This window comes from Exophiala aquamarina (genome assembly GCF_000709125.1).
Source record: "Exophiala aquamarina CBS 119918 chromosome Unknown aczIA-supercont1.2, whole genome shotgun sequence".
Classification (NCBI taxonomy): Eukaryota; Fungi; Ascomycota; class Eurotiomycetes; order Chaetothyriales; family Herpotrichiellaceae; genus Exophiala; species Exophiala aquamarina.
The window spans coordinates 647521-669582 of record NW_013550586.1 but is presented as its reverse complement, the minus strand read 5'-3'; the positions used below and the strand labels follow the sequence as shown (position 1 = coordinate 669582).

At 49.9% G+C, this 22062-nt stretch overlaps 3 protein-coding genes across 3 annotated transcripts; 1 reads left to right on the top strand and 2 right to left on the bottom strand.

The window, feature by feature from the left end:
- Nucleotides 1-222: 222 nt before the first annotated feature.
- On the top strand, nucleotides 223-3681 carry A1O9_02087 (uncharacterized protein; the record flags this gene model as incomplete). Its single annotated transcript, XM_013407662.1, has 2 exons — nucleotides 223-3340; nucleotides 3425-3681. Coding segments are annotated over 2 exons (3375 nt in total), but the record flags the coding sequence as incomplete, so codon positions are not given.
- An 834-nt stretch (nucleotides 3682-4515) lies between these two features.
- A1O9_02086 (uncharacterized protein) lies at nucleotides 4516-11085 on the bottom strand (the record flags this gene model as incomplete). The annotated part of the gene is made up of 1 exon (XM_013407661.1): nucleotides 4516-11085. The coding sequence occupies one exon, from the start codon at nucleotides 11083-11085 to the stop codon at nucleotides 4516-4518; it is 6570 nt and encodes a 2189-aa protein (XP_013263115.1).
- A 966-nt stretch (nucleotides 11086-12051) lies between these two features.
- Nucleotides 12052-16848, bottom strand: A1O9_02085 (phospholipid-translocating ATPase; the record flags this gene model as incomplete). The annotated part of the gene is made up of 4 exons (XM_013407660.1): nucleotides 12052-13015; nucleotides 13068-13297; nucleotides 13351-16371; nucleotides 16420-16848. The coding sequence occupies 4 exons, from the start codon at nucleotides 16846-16848 to the stop codon at nucleotides 12052-12054; spliced, it is 4644 nt and encodes a 1547-aa protein (XP_013263114.1).
- Nucleotides 16849-22062: the final 5214 nt, after the last annotated feature.

Genomic DNA, 22062 nt, shown 5'->3' with positions numbered 1-22062 from the left:
GGAATGCTCCCCCCTCACGGACCATGTCAAACGAAGCCTTCACATAGTTCTGCTGATCCCTCTGCTTGAACATTGACTCTTTGGAACTTGTCCTTTGGCCCAAATTCTTCCTCCCCTGGCCCCAAAGTACTGGGTATAGCCTTTGTTGGAGTGTACTCTTTTTATACCTATACTCAATCCCCGGCAAGTTCCATATGATGCTTTACTATCGACACGACTGCATTTCAGTCGATCATGTTGGCTCAGTCTAATATGGTCCATGCAAACAAAGCCTTGCCGAGGCTGCCAAAAATATCTGTCGAGAGCCACCGGCCTCTGACTGCTGGTGATGAGGAATCTTGCCCAAGCCCAATAGTGCGCAAATATGACGAAAATCAATTGATGATGCCTCAACACACAGCGTCACGCCTCCCGAATTTCCAACAATCTCGACGGTGGGCGAAGAAATATGGGTCTGATCCTCCTCCGCCGACACCACCACCGAAAAACGAACAGCAACCTGAGCAAAACCCGGTCGCAGAATCAGAGAGTCGCATCCTCTCGAAACGCGAAGAATCATTTGAGCAACAGCGGGCCGAGCTGAGAAGGTTTCCTATTACTCTTCCAAACATTGAAGAGCCCGCGAATGAAATTTTACGGAGCGATAGCAGTCCCATCGTTCAGGAAGCTGGTTTATGTCAGCCTGCAGCGTCAAACTGCTGGAAGAGCGTCAAAGCAACGATATTCATAACACCTCGCGGTCATATGTCCCAGAAGCATGACATCCGGCCTCAGAGTCGACAAGGAACTCCGACCAAAGCCCAGGAAAGAAGGGCCGGCTCCAATAGCAATAGAGTTGCCGTGCCGTCAGTGGCAAGAAGTGGTGCCTTCGCCACGACGTCAATACCAAGACGATGCGTCCCACTGCCCGAGAAACCTTTGAAAGCAGTGTCAACCGCCATTGACAATACTTATACTCAGCACAGTTTTGACACTGAGAAGCAGAATTGGGTCCCCACCAGGGCAGCGGTTTCTCCTGCCCTCTCGCTTCACGGCCCTCAGAACGATATTGAATTTTCGAAGGATTGTATGGACTTCCTCAAAAGCATGGATCACAACCGGGACTGGCTTTCGATACCAACCTCAGGACCGTTGGCCCAAGCCAGCCACAACTTGTTGTCAACTCAGGCAAATCACATTGACCAAGAAGACCCTTACGAGAAGATATCCATGCAAACTGCGCTTGCCTCTGCGCCAGCCACGCCACACTCGAGGAGTCTTGAACCGATACCTGATATAACAATTACCTCTAGCTCAACCCCTAGGGCCCACATGTATGGAGCACAACCACCTGCAGGTCAAACAGTGGGAAGTAGTGGACTGCCTCTTCCCGTGTCGAAGCTGGGAAACAAGTCACCCAAACTCTCTGCCTTTCTCCACAAATCCGCCCACGCAGAAGAAGTACACGCCCCAGGTAACAGGAATGTATTTCCGGGAGAGTCTCTCCTTCGAATGCCTTCATCTGCCTCATCGACCAGCCGCTCCTTCAAAGGCCCAAGGTCAGCAATCAGCACGGACACTCTGGCAAAGATAGAAGCTCAAGTTCGAACCAACCAACTTTCGCACTTTGACAGCAACAGGGGCCATTTCCACATTCACAGGTCATCCGAGCCAACGTCGAACGGGCCTCCGAGTATCCCACCAGAACGACCCTTACCAGCATTGCCGGCAGACGCAATCACAGAGATCCAGCGCCTCTCCAGTGAGAGCTCGCGTGGCTTTTGTCGAACGCCAGTCCATCGAGGCCCCAAAAGGTCCTCCATATCGACAATCCGTATTTTGGGTTTTACTGATCCCGAAGAATTTATCTCACAAGCGGCAGATTTGCCGCAGAAATCTCGCCATGAGAGCTCACATTCTACCTTCACTTTAAACGCCAACATCGTGTCTCCGGCAGGTGGCTCTTCAGCAGCCTCGCTAAAATCTGGAAGTTCTCGAAGCTCCACACGATCATATATGAGGCACAGCGTCTGTGGTCCGCGTGCTGAAAAGGTCAAGGAGAAGCGACTGCGAGACTTAGCATCCTCCAAGTCCGACATGATTGGCTCAACTTCTCCAGACAAAGAACCTCTGACACGGCCAGAATCATTGTCTCACGTCAGGGGAACTATTGCTGTTCGTTCTCTAGTTTCTCGTCCATCTATTGATCAACTTGATCAATTCCCCGATGTTCCGGAGTCGCGACCTACTAGCCTGATCACTCCAACCGCTTCTCGTGGCCACAGCAGGGCACAGAGTCAACTGAAGAATAGTATACATACTCGTCAGCTATCTAAAGCTAGCTCTAACAATCTTCAACCTACCCGTCACCGTCAGATCCTCTCTCAAAGCAACATCTTTATTGTTGTTGACTCAGATCCTGTCACTACTCGTTTCAAGGCCGGAACTATGAGCCCGGCCCCAAGTATCGGTAGTATTCGTAGCCGCAGCGAAAGTCCACATCAGCAGATGAAGCATGGTCGACTTCCGTCGAACTGGAAAGTGGCAACTTCAACCCAGGGTAGTCCCTTGAAGAATCTCAAGAATCGCACTAGCCTCCACAGCATTAAGAGTCTGGCCTCAGCATCGGCAAGGTCAAGTCAAACCGGAATCAAAAAGAATAAGAGACCTTTACGGAGCACCACCAGGAATACCAGCAGCTCGAGCGATGAGTCGCACCAGCGTATAGCCCAATCGATTTCAAACGCTTCCAAGCATAATATGACGCGACCAAAGAAGCGAAGAAGGTGGAACAGTAACGACATAGGTCATGTAAAGACTCTGGAACACGCTCTAGAATTCTATCGATCCACAATTATGAAGCAGGAGGAGAGACTGCGCGATCAAGCATATCAAATTCAGATGATGATCAGAGTCATTGCTCCAATGAATCGTGCCCGGGGAGTGAAAGCCCCATCTGGGTTATCAGATATCAAGGATCACTCGATCGCAGAAGGAATCGGCCATTGCTCTAGTTGCAACATGAATAGGAGACCAAATGGAGCCAGAAATAGCAAAGGTCCCAAAATCAATCCAGGGTATCCGACTTATAATACTGGGAAAGTGACATCAGACTGGTGCCACAAGAGATCCAATAGCACAGATGCCATCAGTACGGCATCTGCAAGTGCGAACGCGACCGATGCTACAAAGGGCTCTACTGATGAAGCCTCGATGACTGATCCATTCGAGTATGACTTCAGTCCAAATGACCCAACCACCAAGTCGGAGAATCTAGCAACCGCCACATTCAGGCCTTCCAAGATCGGTGGCGCCAATGCCCAAAACTCAAGAACAGCGACACGTGAGAAAACCGCGGGTCGTGGAGAAGCACCAACTACAGTCGTCCCACTACACCACCCACCTCCTGTGGCGAAGGTGATCCCACGTGGAAAACTGCCTGAAGAGGTGAGCCTGCTGAGTGTCTCCACTCAAGATTGCGAGCATCGTCACAAGCACACTCTCAGCAAGGACAGCGGTCTGAAGTACCGGACTTTGACTCAGATCGCCCGGAGCAATTCTCGTCGCAACAGTCGGCGGAATCGCAATGGATGCAACGATTCGCTTGACACCGGAATTGAGAATCGGCGTGATATCACGAGGCTTAGTGTCAACCACGTCTTGACTAGTACAGAGCAGATGGATCGTGCCCTAGAGCGGTTTATGGATTTCTGATGCTGTAATAACTGCAGAGCCTCGCAGTCACCCCAGTCAGGGGTAAATAGTCAATGACAGGCTTTGGCAGTCAACGAAGAGGCGGAATTGCCCCCCTTCTGATTGTTTGTAGTAGATACCAACTCAACGATGGGTCTTATATACAAATGCTGCTCTAGCTCACGCATAGAAAAAAGCAAATCACATCCGAAGATGGTACAATTGCTTGAATGTATTGAGGGCCCTTGATTAGTATTACAAACATTATGATAGTACGCAGTCCCAAGAAACCCCCCGGCTGAGGCCCCCGACGAAGGCGACAGAAGTTTCCAGTTCATCCGCTTGTCGGTCGTGCGGTGGTGGCAATGCCAATGGAATGCATGAATGAATGGGATGGCACATCATGGGGAAGGAACTAAGGTCATCACTTCGCCCTCCTCAGCCTTCCTGGTGGACATCTGCTGGCTCGCATGTATGCAGTGCTGAGAGCTGCCACTGTTTACTACTACTGGACAAGTGGCTGGCGGACTGCGACTGCGACTGCGACTGCGACTGCTCGTGAATGAGAATGAGGACTACTTCGAGCAGGACCAGGACCAGGACCAGGATGTCTACGAATCAGTCGTCAATCATGGCCACTGCGGCACGCGTGGTGAAAAGCACTTGCCACATCAGCCCACTCGAAGTTCCTTCTTTCCTTGTGTCCTTTCTGTGTCACAGCCATGCTATGATGGGAGTAACGTACCTAACGGACCTAACTACTTCTTTGTGTAACGATCATATTATCATGGAATCATGCCTACCACCAACCGCAATCCCCGGTTTCTTGGGGGTTTCGTTTGATCATTTCTTCTTGACGAACATAGCATCAGCGTTGGATTTCTTCCTCCGGACCATTGACTGTCCTGGCATGATTCCTGGTCGTCCGCCGGGACCGGCAGGAGACCTGGCAGGCAGACCAGCTCCAGCTCCAGCAGGAGGTCTCTGCGATGATGGGGAGTTGACCGCACCACGAGGTTGAGCGGCAGGACCAGGCTGAGGAGCTTTGGGGCGACGTGGGTCGCGATTGTGCTCAATGGAAGTACTAGTGTCCAATCGAGGTACCTTGCTCCAATCCGAGGCATCTCGCATGGTAAGTGCACCGTCCTCTCTCTTTCTCTTTGCAACAGCTGCAGAGTCTGGAGGGACGCTGCTCTTGACATTTGGAATCTTCGCACCGTGCTCGCCGAGCTGCTTCTCTGCCCTCTTCGTGCGATTTCGGTCCCGAAGATGATTCCATCTGATTTCTTCTCTCTTGACCTTCTCTTGCTGATCAGGTTTCAATCTGTACTTCTCTGCAGCCGTACATTCCTTTGTCAAATGTCCCACCTCGCCGCATGATTTGCATCGTGGTGCGAGACAGCTGCTAGCTGTGTGACCTGACAGATGACATCGACTGCACTTTCCGATCGCAGCTGCGAGAGCCTCTCCATTATCGCAATTGAAACTGAAATGCGCAAAAGAGCCACATATAACGCAGACAGCCTGGGCATTGAGTCCATTGGCGCCCCCTGACGGGCCATATGTGCCACTGTTGAAATCAGGTCGCGGAGCTGCTTGGTGTGATGTTTGCGGTTGATGGGCAGATAAAGGTTCTTGATGAAGACTCTCGTTTCTGGGCTTGTCTCGTCCGGTGTCGGATTGATTAGAGCTTTGGTGTTCCGCCTTTGTGCTAGAAGAAGTAGATGAGGTCCGGGAGAGATTGCTACTTGGCCTCGATGGCACTGGCGTATTACGCTGTGACGTAGCACCGGATCTGGGCTCATCTCTAATGGTTTTCGACGCTGCAGCTGGGAACTCCTTCACCACCGCTTGGTTAAGGCTGTATTGTCCAACTTGAGCATTTGTAGGCTTGGATATAGACTGGTCCACATCCATCATCTCAATATCGTCTTTCATCATGTCCTCTGTCAAGAGGGGCCGACGGAGGAGACCCAAAATGTCACCTTCTGTGTAAAGTTTTCTTGACTTGGCATCATTGACCAGTGCTCTCCAGAACTCGCCTTGAATTAATGCTTCCGAGTTTCCCAGAATCCAAAGTGACGATTTAGCTCGGGTCAAACCGACGTTCATGCGACGAATATCCCTCAGGAAACCAATTCCTTGCGTGGAGGCTCTGACGCACGAAAAGATAATAATTTCACTTTCGCGACCCTGGAACGCATCGGTTGTGTTGAAATCAATCTTTGAAAGAATGCTTTCACCGTACTGCTGCTGAAATCTTTTCTTCAATTCATTCAATTGCCCCTTGTATGGGGTGATGATTCCGATTTTTCCAGAAAAGTCGTATCTGCGGACATCTGTAGTCAATCTGTCGTAGAGCTGCATAGCAACATTCAACTCTGCCAGGTTGATCAATGAATGACCTTTTGCAGCTGATTGACTCATTCCTTGCACGTCAAAGAAACGATAGGGGGCAAAAACCTCACTATGATGCCAAGGTCGTCTTCGAAGCTGAGCCATATTGTTGCCATCCCTGAGTCGGGAGTCATAGAAGGTCTTGCTGGGGAAGAGGCTAATCTCCGGGTGCATTCGATACTGAGTATCGAGTAAATGAACGTCCTTCTTGTGATTATTCTCCATGCGAGCGAACAAACTCTGCTCATACTGGAACCTAGCCGCTTCTCGGGACAGGACCGTGGGCGGCAGCTGCTTGGGATCACCAACCAATATGCACTTGGCACAATTATACTTCAGTGGGATCAAAGCCGAAAGCTCGATCGACTGAGCGGCTTCGTCAATAATCACAGTGTCAAAGTCAATGCTGAGACCTTGGAACAGCTCGTGACCACTACCGCTGAGAGTTGCGCAGAGGACCTTGGCGTTGTTCAAGACCTCTTGCTGTGCTCTCCTCCTGCTAAGCTCCATATCACGAGAGGCAGTATTCTGGCGTTCTCTCATCTTGTCAATCTGTGTTCCCAAAGCATTTTTTTTGCGCCTGAGTCCGTCCATCAGTCGCTCGTCAGAGGTTAGAATTGTTTCTCCTTTTCCACGTTGCTCATTGAGCTTGCCTCGAAGTGCATTAAGGTCCTCAGACGCCGATTTGTGCTCCTTCATCAATGAGTGTATGTCTTCTCGGGGATCCTTAGGTGCAGCAAGACTCAGTTTGGTATTTACAAGTTCTTCAAGAGTTACATCTTTGACCTTGCTGTTGATTGCGTCAGACCGTCCCAAGCGAACCACAGACAAACTCTCCTGGGAGCCATCCATCAATGTCACTCCATCTTTAAACCTTATCACTAGTTCATCGACTGCCGCGTTGCTGGGTGCACAAACAAGGATTTTCTGAGGAGCGGAGTCAGATGCACCTCCAGAATTGCTAAAGCGTGAAACATAGCTGGCAGGTCTTTTGAGCGGTGCGGTCAACATAGCACCAACAAGCGCGCATATCGTTTTCGTTTTTCCAGATCCTGGAGGACCTTGAATAAGACTGAATGCGTCGTTGTCGAGGGCCGATTTGATCGCCTTGGCCTGTGCAAGATTGACATTATACGTGGAAGTCAAAGGGAGCAATTCCTTCTCAGGATACTCGAGCATCCCCGAAGGTTCCGCTTTGACGATGTAGTCCCTCAGATAGTAGTATGGCAGAGCCTTCAGAGCGCCATATTCTCTCTCCAAGGTAGTGAGGGATTGAACTGATATGCCGTAGATGGTTGAATTGTTGTTCAAGAAGGGTCGGAGAGAATTGTTGGAGGCACAGACTTTGTAGACGACTTGAATTTCACCCTTTTTGCGTGTGATTTCCTTCACTCTGGCCAGACAGTGAGGCTCTGATGGGTCACGTTCAGGAGTCTTCGATTTTGATAGAAGGACGATATCGGATGCACTGACGGGCAAGTCCTTGCCCTCTGCGAACGGCATCTGAGAATTGATCTCGAGAAAGCTGTCAACAATCAATGAATTCGCAATTTTGACCTCGAATGGCTTGAAGCTGCCATCCTCACGAGCGGACCTAAGACCCTGCCATCCTTCAAGCATCAAAAGGGGTTCGAAAGTCCTCTGGTAATCTTCGACAGACCTAAAAGTGCTTGTTACCAATGTATAGTCGTCTCTGGTCGAATTTGGTGGCAGGTCCGTTTCTGCGAAGAATTCCCAGTTGAGCATGGTTTTATGGAGGTCACTCAGGTCTGGAGCTAGCCGTGATCTCATGTCTCTCTGTGTTTGGACTCCCCGCTTGACACGGACGGGCCCTTGTGAAACAATGCCACGCTGGCCGGTCTGCGTGCGTACTGTTGGTCCGCGCGGTCTTGAAGTAAACAGGTCATCCTCTGACTCTGATTCCGAGGCACTAGCATCAGACACCATCAGATCGCTCTTGCCCAGGGAATGATCCTTGCCTTGAATTCCAAGACCTGCCATTCCCGAGCCTTGGCCCCTCGTTTGCTGACCGACTCCAGTCTGACCCCTTAATCTCAGAGCCGCCTCTTTGTCTCTCAGCTTTCGAGCGGCTTCTTCCCTCTTCCGATTCTCAATAAAAGCCTTTGCATCTTGGGCTTTTTTTGCTGCCATTTGGGCAGCAGAGACCGAGGACGTCTTGGGTTTAACTGGCTTGGGTTGCGTTAAGAGGGGTCTACTAATTTTCATCCCTTTGGTTGCGGTGGGCAGTTTCTGGGTGTCTAAAACTCTGCTTGCGACTTCAACAAGTTCATTATCTGGGATATCGTCATCTCCGAATTCGTCTGCACTGTCATCCTTAGATGCAGGGGTAGATACCTCGGAACGGGAGGCAGCAGCAGAGTCTGTCCAGTTTTTCAAGTTCAAGGTTGCCTGCTTTTTGATGGCGGGTTTTTCGATCTGTTTGCCGTAGTACTGTTCTAATGCCCGTACAAGTCGTGCTTTTTGAGATGGTGAGATAATGGTCTTGATGGACTGTTTGGTCGCAACTTCCTGAACGTACGCAAGTCCATTGTTATCGGCTGCAACTGCTTGGTGGCGCTTTAGTTGTTCTAGCATACGTTCAATAAGAGACACAAGCGTATCTGCAAGGTATTCATCTCGGAGCCTTAGCCATTTAGACATGGCGTCAAGTGCGTTGAGGGGGGATCCCAACTGAGATTCACTGGAATCCAGCAATTGCATGGGAATATCCATTTCCTTCTCGGGCTTTGCAGCAACCAAGACGCTCGAGAAAACAGCGTACTGATCGAACAATTGGCGTGCATATTGCATAGCATCTCGACAGACTTCCATCATGGCGTCCTTGCTGTGAAGCTCCAAAGACCATCGTTCTGCTTGACTGAAAATGACCCGAAGAGCAATCCATTGATATGACCAGTAGCTTTGGACGGCTGACACGTCTCGGCCGGAGATGTTACTTCTTCTCAATTGACCGTCTGCAGGGTTGCATAGGACATCTAGAATTTCCATACCATTTTTGAGCATTCGTGGTACAGAAGAAAAGGTCTTGTAATTGGCTATTCGCCGATATGTCCAGCAGAGCGCATATATTGTAGTCCCGAGGAAAGCATCGACTAGATGAGCCAACGCCTCTTTTCTGCCGGATTCACCACTGATGTTCTTCACAAGGTCAATGGCCGCCTGATAAGTATTCTCGTCAGGGGAGAACAACGCTGCAATCAATGCCATGCTGGTGTTCTGAGATCTGAAGAGATTGTCAAGATGTGTCGGATTGAACTCGGTGATTCGCTCCAGCATCTTGGCCACCTCACCTGTGAGCTTCTCGAATATCAAATTATACGTGGTCTTCTCCTTTGCGAAGGGCTCGGCATTTTTCATTCGAAATTGCTCTAGTCCAGGCAAAGACATGGTACCGAGCAGAGCAGCAGAAGAGAGATCAGTATTATCATCTTGGAGGTTACTGATGACAGACATCCATATTTCAGGTGTGTACGAGCTCGAGCCGTGTGGGAGGGTTTGTCTTTGGCTCAGTGTCTCAAAGTCGGATTTCAGATTTTGGCATTCGAGTGCAACGGCGTTCTTCACTATGCTCAAGATATTCTCCCTGCTTGCTGGCGACACCGAGCTTGCCAGAGCTGAGTCTTTCGGTCGCAAAATTTCATCCAGTCTATGCCCAATCAAATTGAGTATGTCCGACAGTACTAGCCGTTCAACAGATTGTCGAGTCTTCTCGTTGTCGGAAAAAATGACGAGCGTCTGGAGAAGGACTTTGACTGCCATCTCAAAACACGCTTTCCTTGCTGGGAGGCTCAGATCTGTGTTGTTGACTCTCTCGAAAAGCTGATAGACAAGGGTTTGTGTTGCTGCCGGACGATTGGCAGGTTTGTGAGATTTCAAGAAAGAAGGTATCCAGGACAGGACGTCGAGATCGGGAAGTTCAGGCTCATTGACAGACTCCCGAAGACACCTATTGAATTGTGGACTCGCAAAGACTTGCTCGATAATAGTCTGAGATGGGATTGACTGCATACCTTGCCAGAAAGCATCTGGAGCTTTGTCCAGAATGATCTTCCATGTCTGCACGATAAAAGGAATTGCTTGGATTTTTTTGGTCAGATGGTTCATCCCAGTAGTAGCGACGGAGGGTTGGAGATCAAAGAGCTTGTGAGTGATCATATTCTCATCGAGTTTGCTCACGATGAGCTTCAGGCCACTCCATAGCCTTGCGATGTCAGCTGGCTCAGAAGCCTGCTGTAACTTCGTTTGCAAGCAGTCTTTCATGGCCCAATCCCATTCCAGCTCTGTAGGGGATCTCGCGAATCTAGCCCAAACAACTGCCGTGGCCCAAGAGAGTCTGGCTGGCTTTGAGTCAAAAAGAAAGCGAACCGTACCAGGGAGGATTTCCCGCATCTTGAGTGGTTTCCTTGTTTGGATCATTTTAAAAGGCTCATCGAAATAAGTCTGCACCTTATCCTCATCTTGCAGGAACGATTCACAAGCAAGAGCCTCAAAGAGGGCGTGGATATCTTTCTGCTGCAAGAGCTGGAAGCCTCTCTTATTCTCGGGCACCGATCTCAAAGTCTTTTCTGCATTCGTGAGACCCTCAATGATACGGGAGATATCCCTACGATTGATTATATCGAAAAAAGTCTTGATGTCTTCCTCCTCATAATCTTGCCGTAATGCAGCAACGAAGTCGAGCTTCTCCACATAATATTCACGGATACAAATGTCACATTTTCCGAGGGCTTCATCGATTGTATCCCAAATGTATCGCTGATACTCCTCTGACTCGTGCCCGTCGTAGGCCAGAAGTTGCAGAGAAGAGATGAACTTTTTCTTTCGTCGGGCAGCCTCATCGATCCGTGCGAGTCGATCTGGGTTAGTAGCTGTGTCGTGGTTGGATCTTGGGTCATGTTGGCCTTCGTATCGATCTAGATCATCATCACCCTTCTTAGGGCAGAAGATATGCGGGCCGGGGGGCAATTGTTTGATCTCTCTGTCGTATATTAGCATGATCTGGGGCTTTGTGAAATTGCGGAGGTGAGTACTAACTGGATGATGTTTATGAACTCGGCCATGACTGCGGCGAGTTGCAGGACAGCCTTGATATGTAGCCAGATCGAGGATCGTTCAGAGGGCAGGGAGGGGATAGACTTTCATCCTGAGATGTACCTGGCCGCACCCAAAGGTGACATGGACTAGGCTGCCACCAGATAATCTTTCTTTTACTGATTTGAACGGTAAAAGAGTGCGGACAATTAATAGTGGGTGAACTTGGGTCAATTGGGGTACAAGCAATAGGTGGTAGTGGCTTTGCAGATGCGGTCCTTGACGTTCAGATTATTTCCCCACAGTGCAGCCACGGATACAGGGCGCGTCAAGTCGCGTCTAACTGAAAGGGTTTTTCTTGGCGACAGACGGTGACGATGGTGCACAGGCAGTCAGGCTTCACCATGGCGGACAAAGTGACGTGATATACCACTGGCAGTGTGCGCAGGTGCTTTGTGAAGGCTGTAACGGATGTGATGGGTAATAGTGTTGGGCATTGTTTCATCTCAGGCCAACTTCACTGTCAAAGGCAATTGGTAACACAGCTCAAGGTGGATCAATTACATTGAAAAGATTCCAGAATTGAGTAACTAGGTATATAGGGTGTTCTGCTGGTGCGTGCACTGCAGTATTAGTTGACCACTTCGCTGCCATTAAACTCGGTCTAGTCATGGCAATACTGCTGTTCGGGACCTCGACCTCTTCTGTCCAGCTTCGACCGATCTGAGCTGTCCTTCTCGTCTTGTTCACAGTGATCCTTTAACAATATGTACACCTCTCCAATCCGCTAAATGATTTGCAATTCCTTGATTTCCTGGTCGGCTAACATCGCCAAGCAGGCCGTAACCGACGCCGTAAGCTTCATATATAACAAATAGACATAAAAAGTCATGAGAAACGCCCAAAAGGGATATCGCTAGGAGAGTACTCCTAATGAAGCTCATCCGCAACATCATGTGTCTTGCGTGTGTTTTGCTGGGACAATGGACCAGTGGCTTGCGAGTAGTTCGACTGAGAGTAGCTCGACTCCATTCGCTGCAACATTGCTGCGCTTGTAAAATCTCGGCTGCCCTCGTAGCTTGGTCTCAGCCGATCCAAAGATTGTCGCTGTCGCTCGAATGAAGAGCGAACACGCTCCAAAGAAGGTCTTCTTCGTTTTAACTTGTCAGGAGTGGACGATTCTCCTTGGTACCTGGACAAGTCAAGTGATGGCTTCGTCCTATCAGTGCCATCACTTCCGTTCTGACTGTGAGGGTGCCGAGTATCTCTCGTTGGCGCTTCAGATGGTGGGTAAATTGGTCTCTGAGATTCAGCCATGCTTGAGTACCTCGCGTGGGTCTTGTGGTTCTCAAGGTCAGTGGGTTGGTCCTCGGGTTGTTCGGAAGATGTGCCCGAGACATCGGCTAACTTTGGTGGGACATACGATTCGTACTCATCCAGATAATCAAATTTACCTTGTCGAACCTGTTCACGAACCACATCAATGTCGTAGGGGCGGTAGTTCTTTTGGTAAAACTTGGCAGTGAATCGGGGTAGGAGGCAGACGATGACGGTCAGAAGAAGCACGGCCCAGAATGTTAGTGAGCCGTAAACCTCTGCCGCAGACTTGTAGAATTGGAACGATGCTTCGAACGAGGAGTAGATCCCAGTCCAGGCAAAGATGAGGAGAACGCTAACCACAGTAACGAGGACCATGATCCAGTCCCACTTGTAGGTGTTCATCAAGATGTAGGCGTTGATAACCACGATAGCGGTACAAGCAACGTAAACTCCCATTCGATTTCGATCTGCAATACCACGGCCGTTCGGGGTTTCGAAGGTAGCTGGTTGGAAGAGGAGGTACGACATGAAAAAACATATTGCGGATTGGTACAGACCGTCAAACATGTAGAGCCTTTAGGGAGATTAGTATGATAACGCGAAGATAGGTGGGCACATTGGCTTACCAGAATTTGGTCTGTGTCCACTCCTTCCTCTTCATACCTCGACGATAGAGCTGCGGCACAGCCAGTGAGACCTTATCGCTGACGTCTTGGTCGAGGATACCCATCAGACCCACAGGGAAAGAGGTGAAGACCAAGTTAACAAGTAGAATATAAGTGTAGTCGAACAGGTAAGTGATGTCAAAGCTGTTGTATATTTGATACCAGAAGAGTGCAAAAGTCCAGACCAAGTTCTGTAATAGGATGAATTAGTATGACGAGAGAGAATAAAACAGGATTGTCAAACCTTGTAGAAGAAGTTGGCCATGGACTCGGCCAGTCGACGATATGACCAGCGACCGTGGACGAGAACAAGCCTCTGAAGGAATCGAAATTGACCAATGGCGTAATCTGAAGACATGACTGCCTGTCGTCCCTCCTCACCAGCGATACCCACACCAACATCCGCTTCCTGAATCATTGCAATATCGTTTGCACCATCGCCGATTGACAACGCCATGATATCGAGACCATTGCGTACGAGTTGAACCACGGCGGCTTTCTGAGCAGGACTGACTCGGCAACATAGGACCGATTTACATTGCTTGCACAGCAACAAGAAGCGTTGCCTCAGATCATCGTGTAGCACCAGATTCAATGATTCACCGTCAATGATCAGAGCATGTGTCGCTGCTGGTGGTTCATGGATCAAGCGAGCAGCCGCTAGTTCTTCTTCAGATCCTGTAAGACCAAAGGTCTGTAGATGTTGATCCAACAGCTTAGCAGCATCTTCCAATTTGCCATCTGGCATGTCGAACAGGATTAAATCCATATCATTTAAAAGTAGATTGCAGGAAAAGCCGATGTTGATGGCAGTCTCCACTTTGTCTCCAGTCAAGACCCACAACTTGATGCCAGCTTGTCCAAGAAGTGCAATTGTATCTGGCACACCGTCTTGCAAACGATCTTCAATGGCAGTGCCACCGATTAGGGTCAGATCACGCTCGATTCGATCAGCAACCTCTTCCAAACGGTCTTCTCTGTCTGTCAGAGCCTGGGCGGCAAAGTCTTGGTCTTTGTTCCACTCTTGGTAAAACTCTTCGTCAATCTCCCTCTCGGCAACGCAAAGCGTGCGCAAGCCTTCGCGGGCGAAGATCTCCAGGTTTTCAGCGGTAGCTTTGCGCAAGGCTTGCTGTTCGCCCCGAGCCAGCCGGGAATATATCATGCTGTCGGCGCCCTTGCAGAACAACATGATTTTTCCATCGGGCATACGGACAATAGCACTCATGCGCTTTCGAGTTGAATTAAACTCGAGGGTATTCAAAATGCGATATGTGCGATCTTCACCAAGAACGTTCACGTGGAGGTCTTCGTTCGTGCGACCGAGAACAGTGAAACCCATGTCGCGAGCGGTCGCCACCAACGCGGCCTCATCGGGTGACTGAGCCTTAAACTCGATCTTGGGTGGATCTCCAGGAGTCGTCTCCGTAATGACGGTGTGACAAAGTGCAAGTGCGACCATGAAGTGCTCATTGGCGCGTGCTTGTGCTTCGCCTGATTTCCCATTCAAGTCTGCAACAAAATCAGGAGCAATAAAGGTCAAATCTTCATCGTGAAGATATAGATTGTCGTGCATCTTGCGTAGCTGTTTCAACATGTCTACCCGCGCCTCGGCAATTTCCTGACGAATGCGGGCCCCTTCAGCTTCAACGTCGACACCTTGTCGACGACGCATACCAGCTTCGGCTTCAGTATAAGCTTCGCCGTACGGGACACCGTTAATGGTGCACTTCTTGAACTCCATGACATTCTGCGTCAAGGTGCCGGTCTTGTCTGAGAAGATATACTCGATTTGACCAAGATCGTCGGAAATGTTCCAGCTCTTGGGAGTACAGGGATAATCAAGCCTATCGTAGTACATGTGAACATCCGACCAGATAAAGAAAGCTTGAACGGAACGGACGATTTCGAGGGTGATATAAAGCGAGATTGGCACCAAATTCTGGAACAAGATGACCGCAGACCAGAAAGTGATGAAGCCGTCGAGTGGGGGGCTGCCACCGATTGAACCGAATTCGAAATAATCGAGGGAGTTGGTTCCTTCTGCCCATGTCACGCCTTGGACGATACCAGATATCAGACACATGAAGAAAAGAATGATAAAGTTGTAGATGACGTTCCAGTTGAGTTCCCGGGCCAGTCTGGCCCGCTTACTAGGGGTAATACCAGCATTGAGCATGATCTTCGACTCTCTGCCAGTGAAGACGACAATCCCTAGGGCCCATTCGGTGTTCTTCAAACTGCAACCACGTAGCAGAAGGTTGTTAATGCTGACGGGTTCGGCCATCTCACGGACTGGCCCATTGGGGTCCTTGGGATCGGTCTGTTGCCACCTTGCAACACCACTGTAGGAATACAGATTGGGGTGTGGAGCTTCGCTTTCAAGGATAAAATCCGCTCTTTCACAGTCCCGGGCGTGCTTCACCTTCCGGCTAGCTTGAAGGGCATGGCGGACTTTCAAATTGGTCTCCCCATCAAGATTTTTGGTCTCAACGTAACAAGCACCATCCGGATCTGAGGTGGACAGTACAACAATGTCAGCGGGGATCTGCTCATCGTTGTAAATGCGAAGAAAATCGCCCACTTGAACGTTCTTCCAGTAATCCCTTTTAAAGCGAGCACGCTCGGGAATTTCTTTATGTGGGTTGATGATATTGCCATAATCTTTTGAAGGTGCAAGAGTACTCTTACGTTTCGAGCTTTGTTGGTTTCCCAGAGCCGAGGCGGTGTTTTCTCCGGGTGCGGTTGAGTCCTCGGCGGTTCGATATGAGAATGCGCTACCAGGAGCTTCTGAAGCGGAGAGCTCACCATTCTCGGCATGGCTTGCACGATAGCCTGGAGAAGGTACAGGAGTCAAGGCAATATCATTATCGGTCTGGCTGCGGGTTGAGTGGAAAGATGTCCGTTGCGAATACACCGAAGTTCTTACCGAGCCCCGTGTCGCGGTAGAACCGTGTCTCTCGAGGCCAGGTTTACCTATCTTTTCTGACCGATTCGAATTCTTTCCCAGCCGTTTGAGGGCACGATATGTCGATATGACGGATCTTGTACAGGACTTTTTGAAATTCCTCCACCATGAAACGTCTTCTGAGGATGAGTTGACATTCTCCCATTCCAAGAGGCGATAGACTGGCGAGTTATTGAGCTCTGTGTCCAGCACAGTTCTGCGCCAATCCTCCACAGCGTCTTTGATGGCGGTTACGGTCAAGATGAAAATAAGAGGTACGGAACCCAGGCCAGGGTTTGAGGCTCCAAATATGGAGAAGATCTACCGTTGTCAGCGAGAACGCGAGCTAGAGCAGAGCAAAATACTCACACTAAGGATGATGATAAAGAAAAAGTATATGTTCGCGATGTTATGGAACTGGAACCACAGATTTTTGGGAATGAAACTGAGGGGGGTGTATTTGGCGGTCCGGATTTTATTCCTGGCGTATTTCGCCTTGTTATGGCCTTCCTCAGTTTTCGCTTCAGGAGGCAGGGGCATATTGAAATAGATGGTCCGGAGCCCCGAGTCTTCGGGTTCCTGTTGCTGACCCATTGGGCTGTCCTCAGAGATCTCTCCCTGGCGACTAGGACCCGAGGGCTTCTCCTCGTAGGATGACACGTGGACCTTGGGCACTCTTTGGAGCAAAGAAAGCCGCTTCTTAGTTCCACTGTGCTCTGGTCTTCGAATTGTAGCCCACCGCATTCTCTTGACCGGCTTCGACACGTTGGTGTCATCTTGGAATTGTATTCGCGCCATGGTGAAAGGGGCTGCGTTAGAGAGCCACGTAGGGCTGGGTTGAGAGGAGGGTAATCAGCTCAATAGAAGGGCGAGCAACGGTTTCCAGCTTCTACTAATGTCCTTTGGCCTGGGAGAAAGTCGGCAGGAGAGCAGTCGGAAAAGCTGGAGGCTGAGGCTAGGTTGCTCGGAAGAATCGGCTCACGTCAGCAATGCTGGAAGGTGTGCATTCCTTGGTGTAGGAGGAAGCACAGAAAACAAGGTTGCTAAAGCGCTCAACAGCGAGAGGACGATGGCGTGTTGGATGGAAATGAATGAAACTGAGTAAGTGTCGAGGATCAGTTTGGATGTGGACCAAAGCCAACGGAAGGTCAATTGGGGTTCTGTAGGCTCAGGGCGCTGTAGAAAGAGGGTTCGCGTACGCAACTACTAATAAAGTACGGCGGGTTCGGATTCCCGGCGGGGGTGCTAGTTTTATCTCCGAGCCGGTATACAGCTGGGTTGGTAGGAGAAGAGTGGGTGTTTCGGTGTCGACAGCAATGCTGGTGATGGCTGACTGCGACAACGACGACAAAGACGACGGCAGGGAGGAATGCAGCACTCGGTATTCACGAACAATAGTCATTCAAGAATCAAGACGAGAAAGAGACAGACTGGGTGAAGACTGAAACGGATTGGATGCAGGGGGTTCAGGCCTCAATGGAAGTAGTGGCCTTTCGAGTAAAGAACGGCCGTGGGTGCGGCTGCGGTGGCTAAGCAGATGCTACAGCGCGAGGGGCTGCCGTCAATCAGAGGCGCCTGGCTGCCCTTCGCTCCCACAAACGCAAGGGGGGCCTGATGCCCTTAAATTTTTTTTCCTGTCTTTCCTTATGGCACGGCGAGGGGAGGCGTGCTGAGCGATGCCGCAGCACTCTCCTTCCAGCACCTTCGGGCTAAGCGTGATGCTTTGACCGCCGCGTGCCGGGTCCGAGCGCTGCTGATTGCTGCTTCCACTGCCCATCAACGTGTTCTCGCACGCGTTACCCTGGGCGGCCGAGGGGGCCCTTTTCCAGGTGCAAATGCAGCCAATTAACGGGTCACAAGAGTCTCCCCAGCCACTCTTCTGAGGGCTTTTTGGAATGCAGCCAGCACCGGCACTGCTCGCAAGATGACCAAGCATGAAGATCTCTGCTCTTACATACATAACTCCACAATCTAGTTAGCACGATGGCCACTTGCCACATTCGGGATGAAAAATGCTGGAGTGCTTCCTCTTTTTGTTCATCTATGGGTCAACAGTACGGAGTGCTCATACTGTAGATCAAGTACTTCGTACCTTGACTTACTCCAGAGTTTTGATACCTGCTTGTATAAGAGACCTCCTCCTCTCCTTTGGCCTTGAACGGAGACGGCTGCTCAAATACGTGATAATGAGCACGACCTCTCCAGGGATGGGGGCTTTACTCACACGTTTGCATAATTCTCACGGCCTATGAAAATTAAGAAGGGGGCGCGGCAAGGACAGCTGACTCACCATTACACATACAACTGCATAATACTCGGATCTGTCCGGGTCACTAATGGGTTCAGTTGCATGCACACTCATCAAACGACGAAAGGTATCTCTCCGCATCATGTCCAATCATAAGACGAATTATGTAGGAGTCGGACTGCGCCTCGTTGTGGGTGTTACGTTGGGAACATTACTGGAAGTCTTCAGACTCATGGTAGACTGGCAGTATACAAAGAGCGCTGACTGCGACATGGACGAAATGCTACGAGTAGAACGGATACTACTCGGACGTCGTCAGGAGGACGTCCTCCGCGCTCCTATGACCCAGGGGTCTGAATAATCAATAAGGGGGTTCGATGCCGACCCGTTCACCTTCTTCCGGGCCTGCGAAATAAGCACGTGACTTATCACGTTGGCACCGCACCCAAGTTCGAGTTTTTGGACTCATGGATACGAGGGGAGATCGGTCTGGGATAGTAACTACTAGTAAGGGCCACTCCAGCAAGGCACCTTGAGAGAAAGGTTCACCGTCAGGTTTAGTTGTCGATCGCATAATTTCTGACGACAATTGCCACAACAAGCCACTTCAGAGCAGCACCCTCTAAATCTTGCATTGCCTTTAGAATTCAGCACGTTCATTTGTTAAGAATTTGGTGGTGAGCTCAGGGTACCCACTTGAAGACTGAACAGTTTTGGCACGGTAATGCACTTCGACCGGATACCTTTTCGTGCCCGAGGGATCTGAATCCTGTAAGGCTTTTTGCCCTCTGCACCAGAGTGGAAAGACCAAACAATGGGTCTATAGTAATTCAATAACGGGTGAGGACAAGGAGTCGTGCTCTCTGTGCTGGATCTGGCATATCTCCTACATAAATCCTGGGTCCCGACTCCCGACTCGTACATACGCATCCTTCCTTGTAGATACCGGTCTTGTACTCCGTACTCTAGGTAACCCATTGACGAGGTGCAAGGCAAGCACCAGGTTAGGTCGTTGCCGAGAATGCGTTAAGGAATATCTGTACCAAGCAATCTAACAAGCCATTCCACAGCAGACCAGGTAGTGTAGTACTCAGTAGTACGAGCAGGTATATACATACATACATGTGCACCGAGTGTCTGCCCGAGGGCCCCTCGTAGCCGAGATGAGCGAGTGCCCATCCCTATCTCGTCTATGAACACAAACTCCACGCAACAGAAGCTAGTCCAAGTGGATGACGCGACAAAATCTGATATGTTGGCATTATTTGCACGTGGTCGATCCTTGGCTTAAGCCGGAAATATCATCCAGTCCGCGTTTGCACGAGTAGTTGAAGGGAATCCTGGTTGGCACTCATGAATATCTCAATGGCGGCTGCGCGTTGGACTGGAACCACGAATATTCATCTTCTCTTCGAGTCTAAGAGAAGTAGAGGGCAAATACGCTCGACTTAAAGAGAACGTCCTACTGCTGATCATGTGACTGGTTGGGGACTGAGACGCGATTCCCAGCACATCGTGTGGGGTCGTCACACAAATAATCGAGCAAATGAAACAACTAACGTGCATACTCGTAAATGTTGGAAGGGTAATTTCTTGGCCAGGGGCAATACCTGGCCCGGGAGGCTCGATGATCTGCGCCTTATAGTTAGCTCAGCGAGGCGAAAAGGCTGTGGCAGGCATCCAGACAAGAAATGCGTTTTCCTTAGCGATTGAGGGTCATCGCACATCCCCTGCGTAGATTACCATGGTTTATTTTTGCACCTACACTAATACTCTTTTGTCTCGCCAAAGCTGTACTTAGTACCTTTCACGTTGTGGTTGTTGATATGGGTTTTCGCTAATAAGATAGGAGTTGGATAGTGGATCTGTCGGCATCTGTAAGTACCAGCATTGTTTCATGGCATCATCCCAGTTGTCTTGATGATAATGATATACTCCGAAGCAGTAATCGAGGAGCCCGAGGCTTCGCAAGCTTGAGCGCCAGGACAGGAGATCTCCTGTACACAAATCAATCGGAAGAGGTGCTCCGGCGCCGGGGGCTCAGGCCATAATCCAAGCTTGCGTCTTTCTGCGCAACAATCTTATAGTTTGCCAGTGCAACTTATCACGGCCGTCGAGCGTAATGCTACGCCACTCCGGCATTTGGAGTTCTTGTTAGGATTGCAGGTGTGGATTGGGCGTTGTCCCAATCTCGGGAGCTCCACTGACACGCATCAGAATCATCATCGATTCAGACTGAGATCTAGCGACCCAATCAGAGAGGATCAAACAAGTCCTTGCTCCCACGCAAGATGTGCTTTTGGTGTGAATGCTGCTGTCGGCAGCATCTCATTGAAGATGAAAGGTTGTACTCGGTACCGACGACGTGATTTGTCCTTTTCCAGAACTTGATCAACCACGTTCGCGACTACTGAAACAGAACTGTTCAGTACCAATGGTTTAAAAAAGTGTCAAGTCAAGAATAGAGTTATGCAAGTCTCAGTCGCCTTCAAGAGTAGGACGCCACTTTTCCTGGCAGCGGTAAGGGGCAACTAGCGTCTGGGCTCACCCGCCCACCTTGTACCTGAGCTGCGATTCCGTGCCATGTCCGTCGCTTTGCCATGAAATTGTTGATATGGTTGCTGTTTCCATAGAACTCAATGGTCACCGCCACCAATTGCCAGCGAAGAAGCAATAGATTGTCGATAGGATATCCGTGTACGGATACGGTCGAGGACGGAGCGGTGAGTTGTACTGCCATTGTCTCAGATGGTCAGGGAATCCACGTTTCCAGGCTATCAGTCTTTTATTCCAGCTCCTGCCAGATAAGTAAGCGAGAGATATCAATTGGGGAAGATTTGGGTGTTGGCGGAGTAGTACGTAAGCTGGCGTGCACTCGGTGTGATATTATCAAGATAGTCCGTACCCGTTATACACTCTCCGTGTTTGGTTTTGTAAGACGCGCCAATATTGCACGGCAGCCTCGCCACGCTCCACGAGTATGTGGTATAGCTCATGCCGGAGAGTGGTCTTTGAGGCACCGAGTACGGGTACGTTCCAGTCGAATGATGCGATCAAAATGTCCACAACGGCTTTTAGGCGCGCAAGCGTACCACCGTGGTTCCAAAGAAGGACATTTCGATCTGCTAGGTCATGGTTTACGAGCCGCGGACATTGAAGACTAGTGGAACAGGGGAGGAGCCCTGGCGGATACAACAGGGGGACATGGACCAGGGCAACGAGAATGAGTAGATAGGAAGTGAGTTGCAGCCCATGGCAAGGCGGGTGACATGGAGCTAGTCGGCGAGTAAGATCCAATCCTGAGTGCTCCTTTCCGGGCAAGGAGTTTAATTAAGACCAAGACAGCTGAAGCTTGATGCTCGAGTTGGGTTCAATTGTTTTGTTATGTTCAGAGTCTAGCGGTCCTGGCCCGGGTGTCCTGAACTGCCGGCGTTTCTTGTGCCTCGAGAAACCGTACGACACTGCTTGAGAAATGAGTAGGGGCCACAATAATTGAAGCGACAAGTTTCATAAGGCAGTCCTGTTCAAAGTCTAGACAAAGTCGGTGCATCGAACAGGTTTCTGGTGTAAGCTTGAAGTCGTCCCAGGATGTACTCGTAACCTTGGAGACGCAGGCCTCAGTTCCTTGTGCAAATTCGTGAAGCGAGTATGTAACCTACTTTGCCCATATGCTGGATACATATGTATGGGGATGGAAGTTGTGATATGCATAATTGCTCGTCTGGGAGCAAGGATGTTGGAAATGGAATTACGAGTACTCCGTA